This window comes from Oncorhynchus clarkii, unplaced genomic scaffold (genome assembly GCF_045791955.1).
Source record: "Oncorhynchus clarkii lewisi isolate Uvic-CL-2024 unplaced genomic scaffold, UVic_Ocla_1.0 unplaced_contig_13759_pilon_pilon, whole genome shotgun sequence".
NCBI classification, from domain to species: Eukaryota; Metazoa; Chordata; class Actinopteri; order Salmoniformes; family Salmonidae; genus Oncorhynchus; species Oncorhynchus clarkii.
This window is the reverse complement of record NW_027258091.1, coordinates 5001-32500: the sequence shown is the minus strand read 5'-3', so window position 1 is coordinate 32500 and position 27500 is coordinate 5001. Positions and strand designations below refer to the sequence as shown.

Sequence of the window (27500 nt, the reverse complement as noted above, 5' to 3'; positions counted from 1 at the left end):
GGGAGCGAGGTAAAAGAGGGAGCGAGGTAGAAGAGGGAGAGAGAGAGGAGAGAGAAGTAGAGAGCGAGAGAGAGGTAGAGAGAGAGCGGGAGAGAGAGAGAGAGAGAGGTTAGATGGAGAGAATAAAGAGAATTAAAAAGTAAGTAGTGAGAACAAGAGCAATAATTGACAGTATGTTCACACCATGACCAACCGTTTGCATAATATAACAGCATTCTCAATTTATTCACAGCAGCAATCCATATTGTTAATCTCAACAGCAACACCCAGAGGATAGACTTTGATTAGAATAACATTACACACCCACACCCCATTATAAACTGTTGTAAATTAACACTGGGATCTGCAATGATATTTTACATGGAGGATTGGTGTTACTCATGATGTATTCACTGTGGATTCAGGAAGTGGTTTACACACAATATAAATGAGACAGCTGGAAAAGCTGAATTAATATTAATGTCTGTCTGCCTGCCTGCCTGCCTGCCTGCCTGCCTGCCTGCCTGCCTGCCTGTCTGTCTGTCTGTCTGTCTGTCTGCCTGCCTGTCTGTCTGCCTGTATTTCTGTCTCTCTGCCTGTCTGTCTTGCTCATTTTCTCCCTTTCTCTCCCTGTGTCTCTCTCACAATATCCCTCTTTTCCTCCGTCTCTCTCGGTTAAACACTTCAACGACAATAACATATGTGGTCCCACTGGTGAAATCATCATCATCATCACCATCATCATCACCACCATCATCATCCTCATCATCATCATCACCACCATCATCATCCTCATCATCATCATAATTTACTACAACTACAAAGCTATGTTTCTGGTTGGTCGGCCAACTGACGGACGACTCCATTTCCTCAGCTACTTCCTCTAGGTTCCTCTGACATCACTGGAGTCAGACTGACAACTGTAGTGATGCTCTGATGAGGCTAAAGAGACACATCAATAGATAGTAGAGATGTCAGTCAGTCAATCAGTGACTCTGACATGATGTCGGGATAGTAGAGCTCCATGTCAGTCAATCAGTGACTCTGACATGATGTCGGGATAGTAGAGCTGTCAGTCAATCAGTGACTCTGACATGATGTCGGGATAGTAGAGCTCCATGTCAGTCAATCAGTGACTCTGACATGATGTCGGGATAGTAGAGCTGTCAGTCAATCAGTGACTCTGACATGATGTCGGGATAGTAGAGCTCCATGTCAGTCAATCAGTGACTCTGACATGATGTCGGGATAGTAGAGCTCCATGTCAGTCAATCAGTGACTCTGACATGATGTCGGGATAGTAGAGCTCCATGTCAGTCAATCAGTGACTCTGACATGATGTCGGGATAGTAGAGCTCCATGTCAGCCAATCAGTGACTCTGACATGATGTCGGCACGACACGAAGATTAAACACACGCAGGCGCTTAAACACACACACACACACACACACACACACACACACACACACACACACACACACACACACACACACACACACACACACACACACACACACACACACACACACACACAGGGAATATGATCTTCCACTCTCTGACATGGTTAATGACGGAGTAGGAACAAGGACAGGAAGCCACTCCTGACTATTGAGATGGAGACCAATGATGACGGTTATTTCCAGTCTGGTCGTTTCAGAAAATCCTCCTTTCAGGTATTCAAACTAAAACTGTGTAACTCTTCATGACTGAAAAGGCCCTGGTCTTCATCGCTCAACGTCTCCCAAATGACTCTGTTGTCTAATCACACACACACACACACAGTCCAGCAATTACCAAGGAGGCTAACGAAGATGAGCACGTAATTAAATGGCTTAATGGATAATTAGCGAACGAGACCAAAATAAACCAAACAAAGGGCCTTCTGCTGAAGAGTCCCAAATAGTACCCACTTCCCTGTGAGAGAGTGAGTGTGTGAGTGAGTGTGTCAGTGAGTGTGTGAGTGTGTGAGTGAGAGTGAGAGTGAGTGTGTATGTGTGCTTGAATGGAACGAGAGAGGAGAGAGAGAGAACAAAAGTTGGGTTAGTGAGTCAGTATATCAGAACAGCTTAAAAGAACAAACATTGTATATTGTCAGCTGAGATCCAAGATGGCCGTTCCAGGCACATTGAGATCCAAGATGGCCGTTCCAGGCACAGTGAGATCCAAGATGGCCGTTCCAGGCACACTGAGATCCAAGATGGCCGTTCCAAGCACACGGAGATCCAAGATGGCCGTTCCAGACTCAGTGAGATCCAAGATGGCCGTTCCAGGCACACTGAGATCCAAGATGGCCGTTCCAAGCACGTTTGTTATGGTTATTGTTTTGAGGAAATGAGCATCCAGCATTGTGGTAAAAAAAACATTGTAGTACATACTCTGCTGTTCTATCATGCCTGCAATGATGTCCAAGGGAAAAAAACAGGGTTGATCGTTTGAAGTTGTTACGAAATGTAGCCAAGCTAACAGATGGCGTATCTGAGTGTGATACTATGTAGTACTAGTGAACCAAGTGAGGCGTTACTTACTATGAGCAGAATGGAGCTGTATGCATGTTGCACAGTGATGACTTTCTAATCCACATTATCTTGGTCTTGTACAGAACAAACAGCACACAACAGAAGTAATGCCTTTGTAATCCACATTACCTTGGTCTTGTACAGAACAAACAGCACACAACAGAAGTAACATTATTGCTGTGGTAATACCACAAACGGACGTGGCAGTTTCCCCGCTATGGATTGCAGCTTTAGACATTTGTACCAGAACATAATTATGCTAATCTTTATTTCCAAAGACAAAAAGAAGAAGTGAACAATAAACATCATATCTTTGATGTCTTCTTCTCCATGGCAACAGGAAACAGACCTGACCTCTGAGGGGTATGGTAGGTCAATCTTAGTGAGGTTCAAAAATATATCTATTTTTATTCATCTCTTCACAGCTACGAGCTACACAAGGAAATGTCAGCGCCACAAATGGCACCTTATTTCCTATATAGTGCACTACTTTTGACCAGGGCCCATAGCGAATAGGGTGCCATTTGGGACCCAGAGGGACACTAGTAGGTTGGGCTGTGTTTGTCTGTGAGGGTCAAACTGAGGCAAACGCACACAGGGACTGCTTCCCAAATGGCACTCTAGTCCCTATATAGTGCACTACCATTGACCAAGGGCAGGCCTATAGTGTGCTGTGTAGGGAACAGCCCAGTGTTTCTTCAACACAGCGGTGCCGTTGGGCCAGACGGGACCAGAGACTTCTGTTAAAAGCTTCTTCCACAGAGCTTTTAACAGGTTCAGTAGTGTATGTGTGTGTGTGTGTGTGTGTGTGTGTGTGTGTGTGTGTGTGTGTGTGTGTGTATCTTAATCAGCAGCTTGCATGACTTGTTTAAGTGCATCAGGACCTAAAAAGGCAAGGTGCTCTTACTATTAGAATGGGAGTCAGCGTGAGTCCATCTATCTACACAGGTTCAGCAGTGTGAGTCCATCTATCTACACAGGTTCAGTAGTGTGAGTCCATCTATCTACACAGGTTCAGCAGTGTGAGTCCATCTATCTACACAGGTTCAGCAGTGTGAGTCCATCTATACAGGTTCAGCTGTGTGAGTCCATCTACACAGGTTCAGCTGTGTGAGTCCATCTATCTATACAGGTTCAGCAGTGTGAGTCCATCTATCTACACAGGTTCAGCAGTGTGAGTCCATCCATCTACACAGGTTCAGCTGTGTGAGTCCATCTATACAGGTTCAGCTGTGTGAGTCCATCTACACAGGTTCAGCTGTGTGAGTCCATCTATCTATACAGGTTCAGCAGTGTGAGTCCATCTATCTACACAGGTTCAGCAGTGTGAGTCCATCCATCTACACAGGTTCAGCTGTGTGAGTCCATCTACACAGGTTCAGCTGTGTGAGTCCATCTACACAGGTTCAGCTGTGTGAGTCCATCTACACAGGTTCAGCTGTGTGAGTCCATCTACACAGGTTCAGCTGTGTGAGTCCATCTACACAGGTTCAGCTGTGTGAGTCCATCTACACAGGTTCAGCAGTGTGAGTCCATCTATCTATACAGGTTCAGCAGAGTGAGTCCATCTATCTACACAGGTTAAGCAGTGTGAGTCCATCTACACAGGTTCAGCAGAGTGAGTCCATCTATCTACACAGGTTCAGCAGAGTGAGTCCATCTATCTACACAGGTTCAGCAGTGTGAGTCCATCTACACAGGTTCAGCAGAGTGAGTCCATCTATCTACACAGGTTCAGCAGAGTGAGTCCATCTATCTACACAGGTTCAGCAGAGTGAGTCCATCTATCTACACAGGTTCAGCAGAGTGAGTCCATCTATCTACACAGGTTCAGCAGAGTGAGTCCATCTATCTACACAGGTTCAGCAGTGTGAGTCCATCTATCTACACAGGTTCAGCAGTGTGAGTCCATCTATCTACACAGGTTCAGCAGTCCATCTATCTACACAGGTTCAGCAGTGTGAGTCCATCTATCTACACAGGTTCAGCAGTGTGAGTCCATCTATCTACACAGGTTCAGCAGTGTGTGTGTAGACAGTGTGTTTAATGCTATGTAATATGGCATGTGTATATGATGAAATAGTATGTCAAATGAATAGTATGTAAAAGTGTGTGTGTGTGTGTGTGTGTGTGGTCTTGTTCTTCTATCCTTGTGGGAACCGAAAATCCCCACAATTCCCCACAAGGATAATAAAACAAGGCAAATTCTCCCTCGTGGGGACATTTCCCACATCCCCATGAGGACAAAGGCTATTTTAAGATTAGGGGTTAAGTTTAGGGTTAGAATTAGTGGGTAGGGTTAGGTAAAACAGGATTTTGAATGTAATTTAATTTTAGGTCCCCGCAAGGATAGAAGAACATAACGTGTGTGTGTGTGTGTGTGTGTGTGTGTGTGTGTGTGTGTGTGTGTGTGTGTGTGTGTGTGTGTGTGTGTGTGTGTGTAGAATACATGTCACATAGTTAAGGATTGTTACATGCGGTCTTTCTGTGTACACAATGACGTACTTTTCCCTATAGAGCCCTTTGACATGAATGATTTCACGTAGTTGAAGCCTGTTACTAAGGATCGTTATACCTAGACAGACGAGACCTTACAAGGTCTAATCAGCCTCTATGGAAACACAAGCACACATGTCCTGTTATATCAATGCAACATCTCAAGTAACAGGATGAAGGCCACATTCATTCACCCAATAAAACTGTCTTGTCTGATGATATTATCACATGGAAAGATGTCTTATATCATCTTTGTAATGACCAGTTATTTAATGATACTTGATCCTAAAAGACGTTCTGATGATAATGAACTGAATTTATGTACCTCCTTTCATCTAGGGCCAGTGGTGGAAAAACTCCATAGTTGTCATACTTGAGTGAAAGTAAAGATAAAGTGAAAGGTAAAGTGAAAGTCACCCAGTAAAATACTACTTGAGTAAAAGTATTTGCTTTTAAATATACTCAAGTATCACAGGTAAATGTAATTGCTAAAATATACTTAAGTATCAAAAGTTAAAGTAAAAGTATAAATCATTTCAAATTCCTTATATTAAACAAAGCAGACAGCACCATTTTCTTGTTATTTTAATTTACGGATGGCCAGGGGCCCACTCCAACACTCAGACATCATTTACAGATAGCCAGGGGCCCACTCCAACACTCAGACATCATTTACAGATAGCCAGGGGCCCACTCCAACACTCAGACATAATTTACAAACCAAGCCTTTGTGCTTAGTGAGTCCGTCAGATCAGAGGCAGGATGGATGACCAGAAATGTTCTCTTGATAAGTGCGTGAATTGGACTATTTTCCTGTGCTGGGAATATGCAGTAAAAAGCACATCATTTTCTTAAGGAATGTCGTGAGGTAAAAGTATTTCAAAAATATAAATAGTAGGCCTCCCTAGTAGTGTAGCGGTCTAAGGCACTGCATCGCAGCTCTAGCTGTGTTACTACATATCCTGGTTCCATACCGGGCTGTGTTGCAGCTCTAGCTGCGTTACTACATATCCTGGTTCCACACCGGGCTGTGTTGCAGCTCTAGCTGCGTTACTACATATCCTGGTTCCACACCGGGCTGTGTTGCAGCTCTAGCTGCGTTACTGCGTTACTACATATCCTGGTTCCACACCGGGCTGTGTTGCAGCTCTAGCTGCGTTACTACATATCCTGGTTCCACACCGGGCTGTGTTGCAGCTCTAGCTGCGTTACTACATATCCTGGTTCCACACCGGGCTGTGTTGCAGCTCTAGCTGCGTTACTACATATCCTGGTTCCACACCGGGCTGTGTTGCAGCTCTAGCTGCGTTACTACATATCCTGGTTCCACACCGGGCTGTGTTGCAGCTCTAGCTGCGTTACTACATATCCTGGTTCCACACCGGGCTGTGTTGCAGCTCTAGCTGCGTTACTACATATCCTGGTTCCACACCGGGCTGTGTTGCAGCTCTAGCTGCGTTACTACATATCCTGGTTCCACACCGGGCTGTGTTGCAGCTCTAGCTGCGTTACTACATATCCTGGTTCCACACCGGGCTGTGTTGCAGCTCTAGCTGCGTTACTACATATCCTGGTTCCACACCGGGCTGTGTTGCAGCTCTAGCTGCGTTACTACATATCCTGGTTCCATACCGGGCTGTGTTGCAGCTCTAGCTGCGTTACTACATATCCTGGTTCCATACCGGGCTGTGTTGCAGCTCTAGCTGCGTTACTACATATCCTGGTTCCATACCGGGCTGTGTTGCAGCTCTAGCTGCGTTACTACATATCCTGGTTCCATACCGGGCTGTGTTGCAGCTCTAGCTGCGTTACTACATATCCTGGTTCCACACCGGGCTGTGTTGCAGCTCTAGCTGCGTTACTACATATCCTGGTTCCATACCGGGCTGTGTTGCAGCTCTAGCTGCGTTACTACATATCCTGGTTCCACACCGGGCTGTGTTGCAGCTCTAGCTGCGTTACTACATATCCTGGTTCCACACCGGGCTGTGTTGCAGCTCTAGCTGCGTTACTACATATCCTGGTTCCATACCGGGCTGTGTTGCAGCTCTAGCTGCGTTACTACATATCCTGGTTCCATACCGGCTGTGTTGCTGCTCTAGCTGCGTTACTACATATCCTGGTTCCACACCGGGCTGTGTTGCAGCTCTAGCTGCGTTACTACATATCCTGGTTCCATACCGGGCTGTGTTGCAGCTCTAGCTGCGTTACTACATATCCTGGTTCCACACCGGGCTGTGTTGCAGCTCTAGCTGCGTTACTACATATCCTGGTTCCACACCGGGCTGTGTTGCAGCTCTAGCTGCGTTACTACATATCCTGGTTCCACACCGGGCTGTGTTGCAGCTCTAGCTGCGTTACTACATATCCTGGTTCCACACCGGGCTGTGTTGCAGCTCTAGCTGCGTTACTACATATCCTGGTTCCATACCGGGCTGTGTTGCAGCTCTAGCTGCGTTACTACATATCCTGGTTCCATACCGGGCTGTGTTGCAGCTCTAGCTGCGTTACTACATATCCTGGTTCCATACCGGGCTGTGTTGCAGCTCTAGCTGCGTTACTACATATCCTGGTTCCATACCGGGCTGTGTTGCAGCTCTAGCTGCGTTACTACATATCCTGGTTCCATACCGGGCTGTGTTGCAGCTCTAGCTGCGTTACTACATATCCTGGTTCCATACCGGGCTGTGTTGCAGCTCTAGCTGCGTTACTACATATCCTGGTTCCATACCGGGCTGTGTTGCAGCTCTAGCTGCGTTACTACATATCCTGGTTCCACACCGGGCTGTGTTGCAGCTCTAGCTGCGTTACTACATATCCTGGTTCCATACCGGGCTGTGTTGCAGCTCTAGCTGCGTTACTACATATCCTGGTTCCACACCGGGCTGTGTTGCAGCTCTAGCTGCGTTACTACATATCCTGGTTCCACACCGGGCTGTGTTGCAGCTCTAGCTGCGTTACTACATATCCTGGTTCCATACCGGGCTGTGTTGCAGCTCTAGCTGCGTTACTACATATCCTGGTTCCATACCGGCTGTGTTGCTGCTCTAGCTGCGTTACTACATATCCTGGTTCCACACCGGGCTGTGTTGCAGCTCTAGCTGCGTTACTACATATCCTGGTTCCATACCGGGCTGTGTTGCAGCTCTAGCTGCGTTACTACATATCCTGGTTCCACACCGGGCTGTGTTGCAGCTCTAGCTGCGTTACTACATATCCTGGTTCCACACCGGGCTGTGTTGCAGCTCTAGCTGCGTTACTACATATCCTGGTTCCACACCGGGCTGTGTTGCAGCTCTAGCTGCGTTACTACATATCCTGGTTCCACACCGGGCTGTGTTGCAGCTCTAGCTGCGTTACTACATATCCTGGTTCCACACCGGGCTGTGTTGCAGCTCTAGCTGCGTTACTACATATCCTGGTTCCATACCGGGCTGTGTTGCAGCTCTAGCTGCGTTACTACATATCCTGGTTCCATACCGGGCTGTGTTGCAGCTCTAGCTGCGTTACTACATATCCTGGTTCCATACCGGGCTGTGTTGCAGCTCTAGCTGCGTTACTACATATCCTGGTTCCATACCGGGCTGTGTTGCAGCTCTAGCTGCGTTACTACATATCCTGGTTCCACACCGGGCTGTGTTGCAGCTCTAGCTGCGTTACTACATATCCTGGTTCCATACCGGGCTGTGTTGCAGCTCTAGCTGCGTTACTACATATCCTGGTTCCACACCGGGCTGTGTTGCAGCTCTAGCTGCGTTACTACATATCCTGGTTCCACACCGGGCTGTGTTGCAGCTCTAGCTGCGTTACTACATATCCTGGTTCCATACCGGGCTGTGTTGCAGCTCTAGCTGCGTTACTACATATCCTGGTTCCATACCGGCTGTGTTGCTGCTCTAGCTGCGTTACTACATATCCTGGTTCCACACCGGGCTGTGTTGCAGCTCTAGCTGCGTTACTACATATCCTGGTTCCATACCGGGCTGTGTTGCAGCTCTAGCTGCGTTACTACATATCCTGGTTCCATACCGGGCTGTGTTGCAGCTCTAGCTGCGTTACTACATATCCTGGTTCCATACCGGGCTGTGTTGCAGCTCTAGCTGCGTTACTACATATCCTGGTTCCATACCGGGCTGTGTTGCAGCTCTAGCTGCGTTCCTACATATCCTGGTTCCACACCGGGCTGTGTTGCAGCTCTAGCTGCGTTACTACATATCCTGGTTCCATACCGGGCTGTGTTGCAGCTCTAGCTGCGTTACTACATATCCTGGTTCCACACCGGGCTGTGTTGCAGCTCTAGCTGCGTTACTACATATCCTGGTTCCACACCGGGCTGTGTTGCAGCTCTAGCTGCGTTACTACATATCCTGGTTCCATACCGGGCTGTGTTGCAGCTCTAGCTGCGTTACTACATATCCTGGTTCCATACCGGGCTGTGTTGCAGCTCTAGCTGCGTTACTACATATCCTGGTTCCACACCGGGCTGTGTTGCAGCTCTAGCTGCGTTACTACATATCCTGGTTCCATACCGGGCTGTGTTGCAGCTGGCTGCGACCTCGAAACCCCTGAGGCGACACACAGGGACAGGTTTGGGATGTCCTTGTCCCATAGTGCTCTAGCGACTCCTGTGGTGGGTCGGGCTGACCCGGTCGCCAGTTGGACAGTGTTTCCTCCGACACATTGGTGCGGCCGGCTTCCGGGTTAAGCCAAGTGTCAACAAGCAGGAGGACGCACGGTTCTCAACCTTTCGCCTCTCCCAAGTCCGTACGGGAGTTGCAGCGATGGGACAAGACTGTAACTACCAATTGGATATGACGAAAAAGGGTTTACATTATTTTTTATAATAATAAATAATATATACAGTATATATAAATATAAAGTACAGATACACCCCCCCCCAAAAGAACTTAAGTATTACTTTCAAGTATTTTTACACCACAGATCACGGTGTATTATGGGATGTACCTCAGCCCAATCTATCCCATTATACTTGTCAATATGGTAGCGAAGTCAGTCCAGACCAGGGCTTGAACCTGTGACCTTGAGATTGTCAACCCAGGACCTTACTGTAGCTGTAACGCCAAGAGATCTGAACCTCTTGGCTAGGTCGCTAGGTGTTGGGCCAAGGTCGCTAGGTGTTGGGTCAAGGTCGCTAGGTGTTGGGTCAAGGTCGCTAGGTGTTGGATCAAGGTCGCTAGGTGTTGGGCCAAGGTCGCTAGGTGTTGGGTCAAGGTCGCTAGGTGTTGGGTCAAGGTCGCTAGGTGTTGGGTCAAGGTCGCTAGGTGTTGGATCAAGGTCGCTAGGTGTTGGGTCAAGGTCGCTACTATATTCAGGGAACAAGTATTGAAAAGTACATTAGATGAATACAGGATTAGTTTGAATACACACATTTGCTGTCATAATGAAATGAATAACCATGACCTTGTCTGGATTAAAGCAACATCCTAGCCTGTTCTAGTGAACCAGATTGAATCAGAGAGTAACAGGAAATCCTGTGTCTTTGTTAGTATTAAATCACCTAATGTGATTTCTGTGAAAGTCCGAGGGCTTCCCAAATTGCACCTAGTCAAAAGTAGTGCACTATTAAAGGAATAGGGTGCCATTTCAGATGGGCCCTGGTTAAAAGTAGTGCACTATTAATGGAATAGGGTGCCATTTCAGATGAGCCCTGGTTAAAAGTAGTGCACTATTAATGGAATAGGGTGCCCTTTCAGATGAGCCCTGGTTAAAAGTAGTGCACTATTAATGGAATAGGGTGCCCTTTCAGATGGGCCCTGGTTAAAAGTAGTGCACTATTAATGGAATAGGGTGCCCTTTCAGATGCAGCCTTTGGACGTTTGTTGTGTACTTCAGAGATGAAAATCCCTGGCTCATAACCAGGTCATAAAGGCAAGAAATAGGGCAGGATTATACACTGGTGGGCCCCGTCCCAAATGGCACCCTATTGGCCCATAGGGCTCTGTTCAAAAACTTTGCACTATGTAGCGAATAGGATGCTATTTGGGCCGCAGTATTTCTGTAACGTAATATAACCAGGGACCTAGTTTAGGATTCCTCCATCTCTTCTCCTCCCCTTTCCCCTCATCTCTTTTCCTCCTCCTCCCCCCCCCCCATCTCTTCTCCTCTTCCTCCCTCATTCTCTCCATCTCTTCTCCTCTTCCTCCCTCATTCTCTCCATCTCTTTTCCTCTTCCTCCCTCATTCTCTCCATCTCTTCTCCTCTTCCTCCCTCATTCTCTCCATCTCTTCTCCTCTTCCTCCCTCATTCTCTCCATCTCTTCTCCTCTTCCTCCCTCATTCTCTCCATCTCTTCTCCTCTTCCTCCCTAGTTCCTTCCATCTCTTCTCCTCCTCTAACTCATTGTGACATCATGTCACAATGTTTATTAAATAAACCAATCCACCATCAGAGACCAACCAACGTAGCCAAAGGACTACAAAACAATCACCTACAACAAATGGCTCCCGTCTCCCAGTTTCACTGCTTTAGGTTCCCTTCATAACTCCACTTCAATGGCTCCCGTCTCCCAGTTTCACTGCTTTAGGTTCCCTTCATAACTCCACTTCAATGGCTCCCGTCTCCCAGTTTCACTGCATTAGGTTCCCTTCATAACTCCACTTCAAAGGCTCCCGTCTCCCAGTTTCACTGCATTAGGTTCCCTTCATAACTCCACTTCAAAGGCTCCCGTCTCCCAGTTTCACTGCATTAGGTTCCCTTCATAACTCCAATGTTCATACGAGAGAAGCGCCTTCGATCAATACCATTCAGTTGTGTTGTACTAAAATAAAATATTTTAGTTCATGGGGCACGAGGCTAATGTTACGATGAAGCAGCCAGTTTAAGTGCCTCTGAGTGCACTGCTGCCTTGCAATACAATACAATCTAAACAGGGAAATGTTACAGCGTCAACGATCTGTGATATGCTATTCCCTAGATGTTTCCATTCCGTCAGATGATGATAGTTGTTGATGGTAGTGACATCAGGCGGAGAATGCATCCTTTACCCAACCGCATTCTAAATGCAATCGCCATGGTTACGTCTAGACGGGCCAACCGCTGAACTAAATGACAATCTACAAGATGCATGTTCCGTTCATTCACCAGGCCTGATGTTTCAGCCTTGGCACAGTGTAAAATGTACATACACGACCTCAATGAATTCCATTATCCAGAATCACGCTCATTTGTCTCCACTCACATCGAGGGAAATCATGCCTTGACATTCTCCGTCTAACAAACAGAAGTTGCTATGATGTGGTGGGCCGACCGCCTTTAAAAAAGCACTATGTCATACAAGAGTTGATCATCTATAGACCAGTGATGTAAATGCCAGCCTGGCTATTACCGATATAAAGGTGCCTTTTGAGACACAGTCATAGACAGCAGTCATAGGCAGTCATAGTTTCAACTATTCTGCCTTATTATTATTGGACCATGCTGGTCATTTATGAACATTTGAACATCTTGACCATGTTTTGTTATAATCTCCACCCGGCACAGCCAGAAGAGGACTGGCCACCCCACATAGCCTGGTTCCTCTCTAGGTTTCTTCCTAGGTTTTGGCCTTTCTAGGGAGTTTTTCCTAGCCACCGTGCTTCTACACCTGCATTGCTTGCTGTTTGGGGTTTTAGGCTGGGTTTCTGTACAGCACTTTGAGATATCAGCTGATGTACGAAGGGCTATATATAAATACATTTGATTTGATTTGATTTGATAGACAGCAGTCATAGACAGCAGTCATAGACACAGTCATAGACACAGTCATAGACAGCAGTCATAGACAGCAGTCATAGACACCAGTCATAGACAGCAGTCATAGCTGGGGGCTGTTGGGATGCATCCTCCTCTTACAGGGCCAGGAGTGTTTCCACACCACATGACCTGATAAATAGCATGGAACTGGGGCCCAGAGGTTCTACCAAGTCAGGGCACATGGACTAGTCCCAGTTCCATTTGTGCCAACTCTTGTATACAGTGCATTTGGAAAGTATTCAGACCCCTTGACTTTTTCCACTTTTTGTTACGTTAGTCTTCTTCTAAAACTGATAAAATATATTTTTTAAATTCCGCAATCTGCACACAATACCACATAATGACAAAGATTTATTTTTAAGGGTTTTTCACATTTTTAGCAAATGTATAAAAATTTGATAAAATAAATTATGGGAGGTGACCAAGAACCCGATGGTCACTCTAACTAAGCTCTAGAGTTCCTCTGTGGAGATGGGAAAACCTTCCAGAAGGATAACCATCTCTGCAGCACTCCACCAATCAGGCCTTTATGGTAGAGTGGCCAGACAGAAGCCACTCCTCAGTGAAAGACACATGACAGCCTGCTTGGAGTTTGCCAAAAGGCACCTAAAGACTCAAACAAGATTCTCTGGTCTGATGAAACCAAAATGTAACTCTTTGGCCTGAATGCCAAGCGTCACGTCTGGAGGAAACCTGGCACCATCCCTACGGTGAAGCATGGTGGTGGCAGCGTCATGTTGTGGGGATGTTTTTCAGCGGCAGGGACTGGGAGAATAGTCAGGATTGAGGGAAAGATTAATCGAGCAAAGTACAGAGAGATCCTTGATGAAAACCGGCTCCAGAGTGAGGTTCACCTTCCAACGGGACAACGACTGTAAGCAAACAGCCAAGACAACGCAGGAGTGGCTTCGGGACAAGTCTCTGGATATCCTTGAGAGGCCCAGCAAGAGCCCGGACTTGTCCCGATCTAACATGTCTGGAGAGATCTGAAAATAGCTGTGCAGCGACGCTCATCATCCAATCTGACAGAGTTTGAGAGGATCTGCAGAGAAGAATGGGAGAAACTCACCAAATACAGTTGTGCCAAGCTTGCAGCGACATACCCAGGAAGACTAGAGGCTGGAATTGCTGTTAAAGGTTCTTCAACAAAATGTTGAGTAAAAGTTCTGAATGCTTATGTAAACGTGACATTTCAGTTTTCTACTTTTAATAAATTAGCAAAAATTCCTAAAAAACTGTTTTAGCTTTGTCCCTAAGATATATTGTGTGTAGATTGATGAGGGAAAAAACAATTGAATAAATTTTAGAATAAGGCTGTAACGCAGCGAAATGTGGAAATGGTCAAGGGGTCTGAATACTTTATGAATGCACTGTATGTCATTGTCACACCAAACAAATTGAGTGTTCGTAACCAACAAGACTTTTCCTAGGGCTGACCGCCCGGCCAAACTGAGCAATCGGTTGATCAGGGAGGGGAGTTAACAATATGTTAAGGAGTTAACAATATACTGTAGCAGAAACAGATATGGGAGTCAGGATACATATGGGAATTGTATGGGGTTCATTGCTGTGTCAACCTCTTATGAGGTATGTGTACATTGGGTAGTCTGATATTAAGGTGTGTAATCTCAGCTCACCCTCAGAATCATACACACTGTATGGCTCAGCTAAAACACCATAACATGAGCCATACATGTTCAACATCACGATTAAACTGACACTTTACATGTCATATCCAAGACACACACTGACACTGGACAGAACATCTGTCTAAAGCCCTGGGGCCAGCCACTAAGCTGAAACATCTCCACCTAAATGAAATCCATCACAGATCTCTCAGAGGTCAGAGGTTACGGGTTAAGCCCAAACAGCTTTTCATCACTGACGGGGGGATAAACAACCACCAGAGATTCCAGGATACCAGTTTGGTCTTTCCTCCATCCTAGAAAGCATCGCAAGACCTCTTTACAGTGTGTTGTTTTTACACAACAACAAAAAGCAAGGGACATCATTGTGACTAAAAGACCAACTCGACATGTTTCAAATCGCCACACGTAGAGGCTACGAGAAGACAACCACATAAACCTGCTATTCACTTCTATAGTTCTTTATTTTCATTGACTAATCAAACAGAGAACAGAACAACACCATTAGAACTATTCTGAGGATGATGGGAGTCTCCTGTCCATCCTAAAAATGGTTCCAGATGATCTTGTTGTAAAAAAACTAATTTCAGAATCAGATATCACCAGGGAGAGCCAAACCAAGAACTGTGTTCCAAATGGCACCCTATTCCCTATATAGTGCACTACTTTTGACCAGAACCCTATAGGACCCATGGGCCCTTGTCAAAAGTAGTGCTCTATAAAGGAAATAGGGTTCAATTTGGTATGCAGACAAGCTCAGCACGGGAACCAATAACAAGGGAGTCACAAACATTAAGACGATCAATAGATTTAGCTACTGTATCGTTTCAACCTACAACGTTTCATTGACAAAATAAAACACATTTAACAATCCAAACCTTCTGCCCGATTCCATCTAAAATACATGGTGTCAATATTTATCATTTACTGAAGATTTAGGCTGACAACATTCCTTTAATTGATATTACACAGTCTTCACAACAGGAAACAGGAAATACGCATTTTGAAATGTACTTCCAAAATACAAAATCGTTCGACAAACTTTTGATTTCCGACCCCATAAAAATGTGTAATTGAGGGCCAGTCAGTGGTCAGTCAGTCATAACCTTGAGAGATGAGGTGGAGGTGATTTTAAAAACGTTCATATCCGTCTCACAGTAGACATAAAGATGATTGGATACCTTAATGGTGATACCTGTGTATGATGGATGGAGGTTGGTTCAAAAGGCTAAGGTGAGGTACATACTGAACCAGCAAGACACAATCCCACAAATCCTCAACTGTTACAGTCCACTGGCTATCACAGGTTCATGGAGGGAATCCTTAACTCTCAGAGTCCACTGGCTATCACAGGTTCATGGAGGGAATCCTCAACTCTCAGAGTCCACTGGCTATCACAGGTTCATGGAGGGAATCTTCAACTCTCAGAGTCCACTGACTATCACAGGTTCATGGAGGGAATCCTCAACTCTCAGAGTCCACTGGCTATCACAGGTTCATGGAGGGAATCCTCAACTCTCAGAGTCCACTGGCTATCACAGGTTCATGGAGGGAATCCTCAACTCTCAGAGTCCACTGGCTATCACAGGTTCATGGAGTGTGTTGGTAGAGTCTAGTGAGTGTGTGGGTAGAGTCTAGTGAGTGTGTGGGTAGAGACTAGTGAGTGTGTGGGTAGAGTCTAGTGAGTGTGTGGGTAGAGTCTAGTGAGTGTGTGGGTAGAGTCTAGTGAGTGTGTGGGTAGAGTATAGTGAGTGTGTGGGTAGAGTCTAGTGAGTGTGTGGGTAGAGTCTAGTGAGTGTGTGGGTAGAGTCTATTGAGTGTGTGGGTAGAGTCTAGTGAGTGTGTGGGTAGAGTCTAGTGAGTGTGTGGGTAGAGTCTAGTGAGTGTGTGGGTAGAGTCTAGTGAGTGTGTGGGTAGAGTCTAGTGACTGTGTGGGTAGAGTCTAGTGAGTGTGTGGGTAGAGTCTAGTGGGTGTGTGGGTAGAGTCTAGTGAGTGTGTGGGTAGAGTCTAGTGAGTGTGTGGGTAGAGTCTAGTGGGTGTTGGTAGAGTCTAGTGAGTGTGTGGGTAGAGTCTAGTGAGTGTGTGGGTAGAGCCTAGTGAGTGTGTGGGTAGAGTCTAGTGAGTGTGTGGGTAGAGTCTAGTGAGTGTGTGGGTAGAGTCTAGTGAGTGTGTGGGTAGAGTCTAGTGAGTGTGTGGGTAGAGTCTAGTGAGTGTGTGGGTAGAGTCTAGTGAGTGTGTGGGTAGAGTCTAGTGAGTGTGTGGGTAGAGTCTAGTGAGTGTGTGGGTAGAGTCTAGTGAGTGTGTGGGTAGAGTCTAGTGAGTGTGTGGGTAGAGTCTAGTGAGTGTGTGGGTAGAGTCTGTGTGGGTAGAGTCTAGTGAGTGTGTGGGTAGAGTCTAGTGGGTGTGTGGGTAGAGTCTAGTGAGTGTGTGGGTAGAGTCTAGTGAGTGTGTGGGTAGAGTCTAGTGGGTGTGTGGGTAGAGTCTAGTGAGTGTGTGGGTAGAGTCTAGTGAGTGTGTGGGTAGAGTCCTAGTGAGTGTGTGGGGGTAGAGTCTAGTGAGTGTGTGGGTAGAGTCTAGTGAGTGTGTGGGGGTAGAGTCTAGTGAGTGTGTGGGTAGAGTCTAGTGAGTGTGTGGGTAGAGTCTAGTGAGTGTGTGGGTAGAGTCTAGTGAGTGTGTGGGTAGAGTCTAGTGAGTGTGTGGGTAGAGTCTAGTGACTGTGTGGGTAGAGTCTAGTGAGTGTGTGGGTAGAGTCTAGTGAGTGTGTGGGTAGAGTCTAGTGGGTGTGTGGGTAGAGTCTAGTGAGTGTGTGGGTAGAGTCTAGTGAGTGTGTGGGTAGAGTCTAGTGAGTGTGTTGGTAGAGTCTAGTGAGTGTGTGGGTAGAGTCTAGTGAGTGTGTGGGTAGAGCCTAGTGAGTGTGTGGGTAGAGTCTAGTGAGTGTGTGGGTAGAGTCTAGTGAGTGTGTGGGTAGAGTCTAGTGAGTGTGTGGGTAGAGTCTAGTGAGTGTGTGGGTAGAGTCTAGTGAGTGTGTGGTAGAGTCTAGTGAGTGTGTGGGTAGAGTCTAGTGAGTGTGTGGGTAGAGTCTAGTGAGTGTGTGGGTAGAGTCTAGTGAGTGTGTGGGTAGAGTCTAGTGAGTGTGTGGGTAGAGTCTAGTGAGTGTGTGGTAGAGTCTAGTGAGTGTGTGGGTAGAGTCTAGTGAGTGTGTGGGTAGAGTCTAGTGGGTGTGTGGGTAGAGTCTAGTGAGTGTGTGGGTAGAGTCTAGTGAGTGTGTGGGTAGAGTCTAGTGAGTGTGTGGGTAGAGTCTAGTGAGTGTGTGGGTAGAGTCTAGTGAGTGTGTGGGTAGAGCCTAGTGAGTGTGTGGGTAGAGTCTAGTGAGTGTGTGGGTAGAGTCTAGTGAGTGTGTGGGTAGAGTCTAGTGAGTGTGTGGGTAGAGTCTAGTGAGTGTGTGGGTAGAGTCTAGTGAGTGTGTGGTAGAGTCTAGTGAGTGTGTGGGTAGAGTCTAGTGAGTGTGTGGGTAGAGTCTAGTGAGTGTGTGGGTAGAGTCTAGTGAGTGTGTGGGTAGAGTCTAGTGAGTGTGTGGGTAGAGTCTAGTGAGTGTGTGGGTAGAGTCTAGTGAGTGTGTGGGTAGAGTCTAGTGAGTGTGTGGGTAGAGTCTAGTGAGTGTGTTGGTAGAGCCTAGTGAGTGTGTGGGTAGAGTCTAGTGAGTGTGTGGGTAGAGTCTAGTGAGTGTGTGGGTAGAGTCTAGTGAGTGTGTGGGTAGAGTCTAGTGAGTGTGTGGGTAGAGTCTAGTGAGTGTGTGGTAGAGTCTAGTGAGTGTGTGGGTAGAGTCTAGTGAGTGTGTGGGTAGAGTCTAGTGAGTGTGTGGGTAGAGTCTAGTGAATGTGTGGGTAGAGTCTAGTGAGTGTGTGGGTAGAGTCTAGTGAGTGTGTGGGTAGAGTCTAGTGAGTGTGTTGGTAGAGTCTAGTGAGTGTGTTGGTAGAGTCTAGTGAGTGTGTGGGTAGAGTCTAGTGAGTGTGTGGGTAGAGTCTAGTGAGTGTGTGGGTAGAGTCTAGTGGGTGTGCATATAGTCAGTGTAAGGAGAGTCAGTGCCAAAAAAAACAGTCAATGCAAATAGTCCTGGTGATTTGATTCACTGTTCATCAGTATTATGTTTTGGGGGTAGAACATTTTCAGGTGCCTAATATGTCCCAAATGGTACCATATTCCCTATATAGTGCACTACTTTAGAACAGAGCCTAATTCCCTATATAGTGCATTACCTTAGACCAGAGCCCTGTTCCCTTTATAGTTCACTAGTTTAGACCAGAGCCTTATTCCCTATATAGTGCACTACTTTAGACCAGAGGAAATAGGGCACATTTTGGGACTGACACAGCCTAGGTAGGGAAGGGAGTGTAAAATAAATCAAAATAAATCGAATGAACCCAAATGGATCAATTAAAAGGCCTACATGAAAAATGAAATGTAGCCCGATGGTCTAAACATAATGTTGAATGCTTCATCGCCCTCTCTCGATCCCGGACCTATTGGCGTGGATTCCCCAGTCCAGTATTCCCAGATGATCGTGCTCTGGCTGAGGTAAAGGATATTGCTCCCTCTCGGGATATTGGTTTTAGCGCGTGTCTGTGCCTCCCCGCCCCAGCTCCTTCAGACATACACAACAGATGTTACAGGAGTATTAAGGAGGTCATGGTGCCGGAGACACACACACACACACACACACACACACACACACACACACCCCAACGAGGAAGGATCGTGAGATGGATAGCCTTCATTATCATAACATCTGTGTAACTCACTTCTACACGTTTCGCAATTCGGGATACATCTCTGGATCATATCAACACCATTTGTTTTCCACTTTTTTTTCATTACGTTCCATTATTTTCTTTCCCTTAAAAGTATTACCATACAATTAAATAATCTACAAGTATCCTATTTATTTGGTTTATGTATTTATTTTATAGTGCAAAAAATGGCATAGGCAAATGGAATGACCAGTTATTGATGTAAACATCACGATACCGATGGGGGTTAAATTTTAATCTCTCGAAACACTTCTATGCACTGACAGTTGTTTCTTTCTGCGTAAAATATGTTAAATATATACATGCGCCTACTTACCTTTAAAGCAGAACGCCGTCCACAGGTAAACAGCGGTACATACATATCCAAAACACTTCCGATGACGCATCGTACTTGTGGAATTAGAATCCGTCGTCTGCGCGCAGAGATCAAACTTCGGCTCGAGGAGGACGCTGCGACTCTTCTTACAGATGCTGGATGTACCTTTGACGCGCGCTCTCTCTCACTCTCTCTCTGTCTCTCTTTCTCACTCTCTCTCTGTCTCTCTCTCTCTCGCGTTGTTAGAGAGCGCAATGAAAGTGGAAATCTATTTAGCGTTTGTAAACTGTCACAACTTCACTAAACTCAAACGCAGAAACACGAATTATTATCTCTCATTCGTTGTCTTTTCTCATTCTATCCCTTTCACTCTCTATTTATTAGTAAGGAACGCCGGACGCGGGGATAAACATTTGCTCCACAGGTCAGGCAATTCACCTCGTTTCCGATCACGGTGGACAGGAAAGCGTACAAGCACCGTTCTCCAGTCAGCTGATACTGGATGACACAACCAGCTGTGCCAATGCATGCCAGTGTGCCCTCTTGGTAAATCGGTCGCGTTCCGCTGCTCAAACGTTGCACGGCGTCAACCAGTGCCACGTCATCAGCGGTGTCATCAACTGACAGATTGCTATAACATATGATGTGGTTAACTAATACTTGAAATGCCGATCCAGCCGTTTTAAAACATGGCTTGTGCCAGGAACGCGCCCATTGGTCACAACAACAGGGGGGGCTTTGTTTATTGGTTGATTTGAATCCCCATTATCTTCAGCAGAAGCAGCAGCTACGGTAGTCTTCCTGGGGTCCACATAAAAACACTAAACATGACAAGTAACAAAAACACGAATACACTGACAAGGACAGTCACACAAATATAAAATACAACGATATACAAACGACACAACAACCCAAAAGCCCAATCAGTTTTCCGAGTTGATTCAACGTCACATTTCATTTTTTAGGTGAAATCAAATCAAATGTTATTTTATTGGTCAAGTACACATATTTATCACATCTTTATAACATATTTAGATGTTATTGTGGGTGTAGTGAAATGCCTGTGTTCCTAGCTCCAACAGTGCAGTAGTATCTAACATTTCACAACATACACAAATCGAAAAGTAAAAGAATGGAATAAAAAAATATATATAAATATTAGGACGAGCAATGTTGGTGTGGCATTAACTAAAATACTTAAGCAATAAGGCCCGAGGGGGTGTGGTATATAGCCAATATACCACGGCTAACGGCTGTTCTTAGCCTCGATGCAAAGCAGAATGCCTGGATACAGCCCTTAGCCGTGGTATATTGGTCATATACCACAAACCCCCAAGGTGCCTTACTGCTGTTATAAACTGGTTACCAAAGTAATTATAGAAGGAAAAACAAATGTTTTGTCATACCCGTGGTATACGGTCTGATATACCACGGCTGTCAGCCAATCAGCATTCAGGGTTCAAACCACCCAGTTTATAAAGTAGAATAGAATACAGTATATACATATGAGTAAAGTAGTATGTAAACATTACTAAAGTGACTAGTGTTCCATTATTAAAGTGACCAGTAATTCCGTGTCTATGTATATAGGGCAGCAGCCTCTAAGGTGCAGGGTTGAGTAACCGGGTGGGAGCCGGCTAGTGATGGTGATTTAACAGGGTTGAGTAACCGGGTGGTAGCCGGCTAGTGATGGTTATTTAACAGGGTTGAGTAACCGGGTGGTGCAGGGTTGAGTAACCGGGTGGGAGCCGGCTAGTGATGGTGATTTAACAGGGTTGAGTAACCGGGTGGGAGCCGGCTAGTGATGGTGATTTAACAGGGTTGAGTAACCGGGTGGTGCAGGGTTGAGTAACCGGGTGGTGCAGGGTTGAGTAACCGGGTGGGAGCCGGCTAGTGATGGTTATTTAACAGGGTTGAGTAACCGGGTGAGAGCCGGCTAGTGATGATGATTTAACAGGGTTGAGTAACCGGGTGGGAGCCGGCTAGTGATGGTTATTAACAGGGTTGAGTAACCGGGTGGGGCCGGCTAGTGATGGTTATATAACAGGGTTGAGTAACCGGGTGGGAGCCGGCTAGTGATGGTTATTTTACAGGGTTGAGTAACCGGGTGGGAGCCGGCTAGTGATGGTGATTTAACAGGGTTGAGTAACCGGGTGGGAGCCGGCTAGTGATGGTTATTAACAGGGTTGAGTAACCGGGTGGGGCCGGCTAGTGATGGTTATATAACAGGGTTGAGTAACCGGGTGGGAGCCGGCTAGTGATGGTTATTTAACAGAGTTGAGTAACCGGGTGGTGCAGGGTTGAGTAACCGGGTGGTGCAGGGTTGAGTAACCGGGTGGTGCAGGGTTGAGTAACCGGGTGGGAGCCGGCTAGTGATGGTTATATAACAGGGTTGAGTAACCGGGTGGGAGCCTGCTAGTGATGGTTATTTAACAGGGTTGAGTAACCGGGTGGTAGCCGGCTAGTGATGGTTATATAACAGGGTTGAGTAACCGGGTGGGAGCCGGCTAGTGATGGTTATTTAACAGTCTCATGGCCTTGATAAAGAGGCTGTTTTTCAGTCTCTCGTTCCCAGCTTTGATGCACCTGTACTGACCTCTCCTTCTGGATGATAGCACAGTGAACAGACCGTGGCTCAGGTTGTTGATGTCTTTGATGATCTTTTTGGCCTTCCTGTGACATCAGGTGCTGTAGGTGTCCTGGAGGGCAGGTAGTGTCCCCCTGGTGATGCATTGGGAAGACCGCACCACCCTCTGGAGAGCCCTGCGGTGGCGGGCGGTGCAGTTGTCGTACCAGGCGTTGATACAGCCTGACAGGATGCTCTCAATTGTGCATCTGTAAACGTTTGTGAGGGTCTTGGGGGCCAAGTCAGATTTCTTCTGCCTCCTGAAGTTGGTGTGGTTGGACCATTTCAGTTTGTCAGTGATGTGGACGCCGAGGAACTTCAAGCTTTCCACCTTCTCCACTGCGGCCCCATTGACATGGATAGGGGGCATGATCCCTCTGCTGTTTCCTGAAGTCCACGATCAGCTCCCTCGTGTTGTTGACGTTGAGGTTATTTTCCTGACACCACTCCGCCAGGGCCCTCACCTCTTCCCTGTCGGCTGTCTCGTCATTGTTGGTGATCAGGCCTACTACTGTTGTGTCGTCTGCAAACTTGATGTTTGAGTTGGAGGCGTGCATGGCCACGCAGTCATGGGTGAACAGGGAGTACAGGAGGGGGCTGAGCACGCACCCTTATGGGGCTCGAGTGTTGAGGTTTAGCGAAGTGGAGGTGTTGTTTTCTACCTTCACCACCTTGGGGCGGCCCATCAGAAAGCCCAGGACCCAGTTGCACAGGGCGGGGTTCAGATGAGCTTGGAGGGTAATATGTGTTGAAGGCTGATCTATAGTCCATCAACAGCATTCTGACGTAGGTATTCCTCTTGTCCAGATGGGTTAGGGCAGTGTGCAGTGCGATTGCGATTGTCTGTGGATCTATTGGGGCGGTAAGCAAATTGAAGGGGGTCTAGGATGTCAGGTAAGGTAGAGGTGATATGATCCGTAACTAGCTTCTCAAAGCACTTCATGATGACGGAAGTGAATGCTATTACCTTTGCTTTCTTGTGTACAGGAATAAAGATATGGAAACAACGTTGATTTAACCAGTTTTTGCCCACTGGGTTTCTCCCTCTGTCTTTTAAAAAAAATCTTCCCCTCAATTCCATATTCACCATCTCTCCATTCCTTCTATCTACCTTTATATATCCCCCTCTCTCCCCCTCTATCCCCCCCTCTCTCCCCCTCTCTTCCCCCTGTCTCCCTCTCCCCTCTCTCCCTCTCTCCCTTCCTCTTCCCCTCTCTCCTTCTCCCTCCTCTCTCCCCCTCCCCCCTCTCTCCCCCTCTCTCCCTCCTCTCTCCCTCCTCTCTCCCCCTCCCCCCTCTCTCCCCTCTCTCCCTCCTCTCTCCCTCCTCTCCCCTCTCTCCCCCTCTCCCTCTCTCCCTCCTCTCTCCCCCTCCCCCTCTCTCCCCTCCTCCCTTTCTTTCTGTTGTCTCAGTCTACATCCACATGGCACAAATGTCTCTCATCATCAGTGGTACATTCATCCTCCTCTGCCTGTAAAAAGTGCACTGCTTCAGTTCTGTCTGGTCTCACCCTGCATGTACAAGCGGCTCGCCATCACCTAGCATCACATCAGCGCCCCCTCGGCTGGGCCGACGGAGGCCACATCCCATAATGTACCCTAATCCCTATGAAATGCACTTCATTTGACCAGGCACTATAGCGAATAAGGTTGCATTTGGGACTGAACTGAAGAGTTAAAGGAGAGATTTGAGGGCCGTTGGAGAGGACTTACAGTACGTGATGAGTTGGCTCATTATTAGGACTTGTATACCGGCCGCGTCCTCTTGAACTTTGTCCCCGTTAGGTCAGCAGATCGCTACATTATCGCAGTACAGCCAACCTTCTTCTTGACGTGGATTGTCTGGCTGTTGTTGTTGAAGTAGGGACATCTTCTAAGAAGTGGCCTGGATGGTTAATGACAAGCCTTTTCATTTAGATTTCAAGATCTCTTCAAACAAGAGTTCAATCAGGGAAAATAAGGGAATTCCCTACAATATCTGGACAGCGCAGGCCTCCCTTCAAAATAAAATGTTATCTCGATAGGATCAATGTTATGTGATAAATAAAGTATAAATGACTTTTTCAGGACCTCGAAAGACTTCACACAATCCACAGAAAAGGCAAAATAGAGGAATGGAGGAAAGACGTTTATTTTTCAAGCTCTGGAGAAGACCTCTTGGAGAAGACCTCTTGGAGAAGACCTCTTGGAGAAGACCTCTTGGAGAAGACCTCTTGGAGAAGACCTCTTGTAGAAGACCTCTTGGAGAAGACCTCTTGGAGAAGACCTCTTGGAGAAGACCTCTTGGAGAAGACCTCTTGGAGAGGACCTCTTGGAGAGGAGGTCACCACAGCGGCCATGCAGACTGCAGACAGTGACAGTGAAATGAGACTGACCTTGTTCACCCTGAAGACAGCCTTTCTGGACCATCTAATAGTATCACTTCTCTGCTGCCACCCACACCTGCTCGCGGGTATACAAGGTGTGTGTGTGCTACAGGCAGGCAGACAGACAGGCAGACAGACAGACAGACAGACAGACAGACAGACAATCAGGCAGTGAGACAGACATGCAGACAGACAGTCAGGCAGACAGAGAGACAGACATGCAGACAGACAGACAGACAATCAGGCAGGGAGACAGACATGCAGACAGACAGTCAGGCAGACAGTTAGGCAGACAGAGAGACAGACATGCAGACAGACAGACAGACAGACAGACAAACAGAGTGACAGACAGACAAGCAGACAGACAGACAGGCAGACAGACAGAGAGGCAGATAGACAGGCAGACAGACAGGCAGACAGAAAGGCAGACAGCCAATCAGACAGGCAGACAGAAAGGCAGACAGACAGACCGAGACACTCTGTCTTCCATATCTTCCTGTATCAGATAATGATTCTTTACCACAGGGGGATTGTTACTGTGGGTGACAGCCAACAAACTACATCCCAGCCTGAAACAACAGACTAACTGTCATATGTACATTCCTTCTCCAGGCCTGGTTATGTAGAACAGCGTTGCAGAGAGGTTGTTTATGAAATATAAATGAGTTTTGTCGGAAAGAGTGAGGCGTCTGCCGCGTAATTATGGAAGAGGGGTTGACAGCTAGGAATATCTAGAGGTGCTGCTGAAAAATAACAACACACACACACCTGTCTCCCTGACTCAGATCTCCAGCATTAAACAGTAGGTTGATGTCAGACTACTCAGAGACAAGATGGAGTCCATCCCTCCTTCATATTAACATAACACACTTCAAATCATCAGTTAGTCCCACATTTTTGTTTATTTTACCAGGCAAGTCAGTTAAGAAACAATTCTTATTTTCAATGACAGCCTATGAACAGTGGGTCAACTGCCTGTTCAGGGGCAGATGCCAGATTTGTACCTTGGGGTTTGGGGTTTGAACTTGCAACCTTCTGGTTACTAGTCCAACGCTCTAACCACTAGGCTACCCTGCCGCACTCATTCAAAATGCTGAAGATAGTTTGGGGGAATGTTTTACTTTTACAATACAAACGTCTCAGTGTAATTATTATGACCCAAAGGTGATCAATGACTCATTGAAATAGGAATACAGATAAGACACTATAGAAATAGACACCATAGAAATAGACATCATAGAAATAGCCACCATAGAAATAGCCACCATAGAAATAGCCATCATAGAAATAGCCATCATAGAAATAGACACCATAGAAATAGACACCATAGAAATAGACACCATAGTAATAGCCATCATAGAAATAGACACCATAGAAATAGACACCATAGAAATAGACATCATAGAAATAGACACCATAGTAATGTGCCACCATAGAAAGACACCATAGTAATGTGCCACCGTCCGTCCCAACTTTACTAAGCGATAAATGGACAGACTCCTTACCTTTGTCTTTGCTGCTCTCTGCTGGTCAAAATATAGAAAAGTGCTAACTGTGGCCCTCTTGTGGTGAGAAAGGAACATTACAAATCAAACAGTTGATCAGCCATTGTTTTGTTTAAAATGATTTAGTCAAACACATGAGACCCTTACATTGACCAGGTTTATTTCCAATACAATATTACACAACAAGTTGTAACATGTGAAAGAAAAGAGAGCTAGAGAATGTGTGTGTGTTGTGTGTGTGTGTGTGTGTGTGTTGTGTGTGTGTGTGTGTGTGCGTGTGTGTGCGTGTGTGTGTGTGTGTGTGTGTGTGTGTGTGTGTGTGTGTGTGTGTGTGTGTGTGTGTGTGTGTGTGTGTGTGTGTGTGTGTGTGTGTGTGTGTGTGTGTGTGTGTGTGTGTGTGTGTGTGTGTGTGTGTGTGTGTGTGTGTGTGTGTGTGTGTGTGTGTGTGTGTGTGTGTGTGTGGGCAACATTGTGCATAAGAAGAATCCTGAATGTGTCGTTGGTATGTGCTGACTGACGACAGGAAAGAACATTTAGCAGGCAGGTGACTTTGTACATTTCTAACGTGAACCGACATAAATATATTCAAATAATAACATAGAGATTTGGTATAAGATATCAGTGGCTTGGTTATTGCTTATAGTCCCATGTACATGTACATCACAGTGCTTGGAGTTTTGACTTGTAAACCAAAGTGTTTGGCTTGAATCCAAGGGTTTGAACAACAGGTGCACTTTATAGTTAGGCTGGTCCCAGATCTGTTTGTGCTCTTGACAACTCCACTACCGTCACTGCAAGACCATTTGTAGCCTGGTCCCAGATCTGTTTGTGCTACTCCTTGAGTTGGAATCACGGCACAAACAGATCTAGGACCAGGCTAGCCAATTGGCAAGACGATGAGTGAGGAGGATTTAGAGTGATGGCACAAACAGACTGGCCATCAGGCTATGTTGTATATAGTTACGTAAACAAGTGACTATGTGTTGTACAGTTTGGAGGTGAAGTCCTTTTAGTAATGTAGCCTGAAACCCAGATCTGTTTTGTGCTAACATTCCACTCAGTGTACTCGGTGTCAAGTGCCAAACATGACATGACGATGGAGTGGAACGTTAGCACAAACAGACTGGTACCCAGGCTATCAGTGATGATGTACAGTAGTCATAATTACATTACGTGGTGTATTTTTTGGACAAGGAAGTTGAATTCCACTTGCAGGTATAGGGGTTAGGGCTTCAAGGGTGAAGAGGTCGCGATAGACTTAGATTCTTCCAAAGGAAAATTTGGAGGGCGACCTCTAGGGTCAGGGGTTAGGGGATGGTGACTGGGGCTAGAGAGAGAGAGAGAGAGAGAGAGAGAGAGAGAGAGAGAGAGAGAGAGAGAGAGAGAGAGAGAGAGAGAGAGAGAAGGAGAGAGAGAGAGAGAGAGAGAGAGAGAGAGAGAGAGAGAGAGAGAGAGAGAGTTAGGGGTTAGGGGTTGGTGACTGGGGCTAGAG

At 46.4% G+C, this 27500-nt stretch overlaps 1 protein-coding gene and 1 pseudogene across 1 annotated transcript in view; both read right to left on the bottom strand.

Annotated features, from left to right (window-relative positions):
- LOC139395349 (neuronal acetylcholine receptor subunit alpha-7-like) overlaps nucleotides 1-19761 on the bottom strand; it is a 79670-nt gene extending 59909 nt beyond the window's left edge. The window contains exon 1 of the mRNA XM_071142916.1: nucleotides 19514-19761. Coding sequence (XP_070999017.1) covers nucleotides 19514-19583 — 70 coding nt within the window. The 5' untranslated portion in view covers nucleotides 19584-19761. The remainder of the gene's footprint in view (nucleotides 1-19513) is intronic.
- A 7608-nt stretch (nucleotides 19762-27369) lies between these two features.
- The window catches only part of LOC139395348 (neuronal acetylcholine receptor subunit non-alpha-3-like), a 5052-nt pseudogene continuing 4921 nt past the window's right edge, over nucleotides 27370-27500 (bottom strand).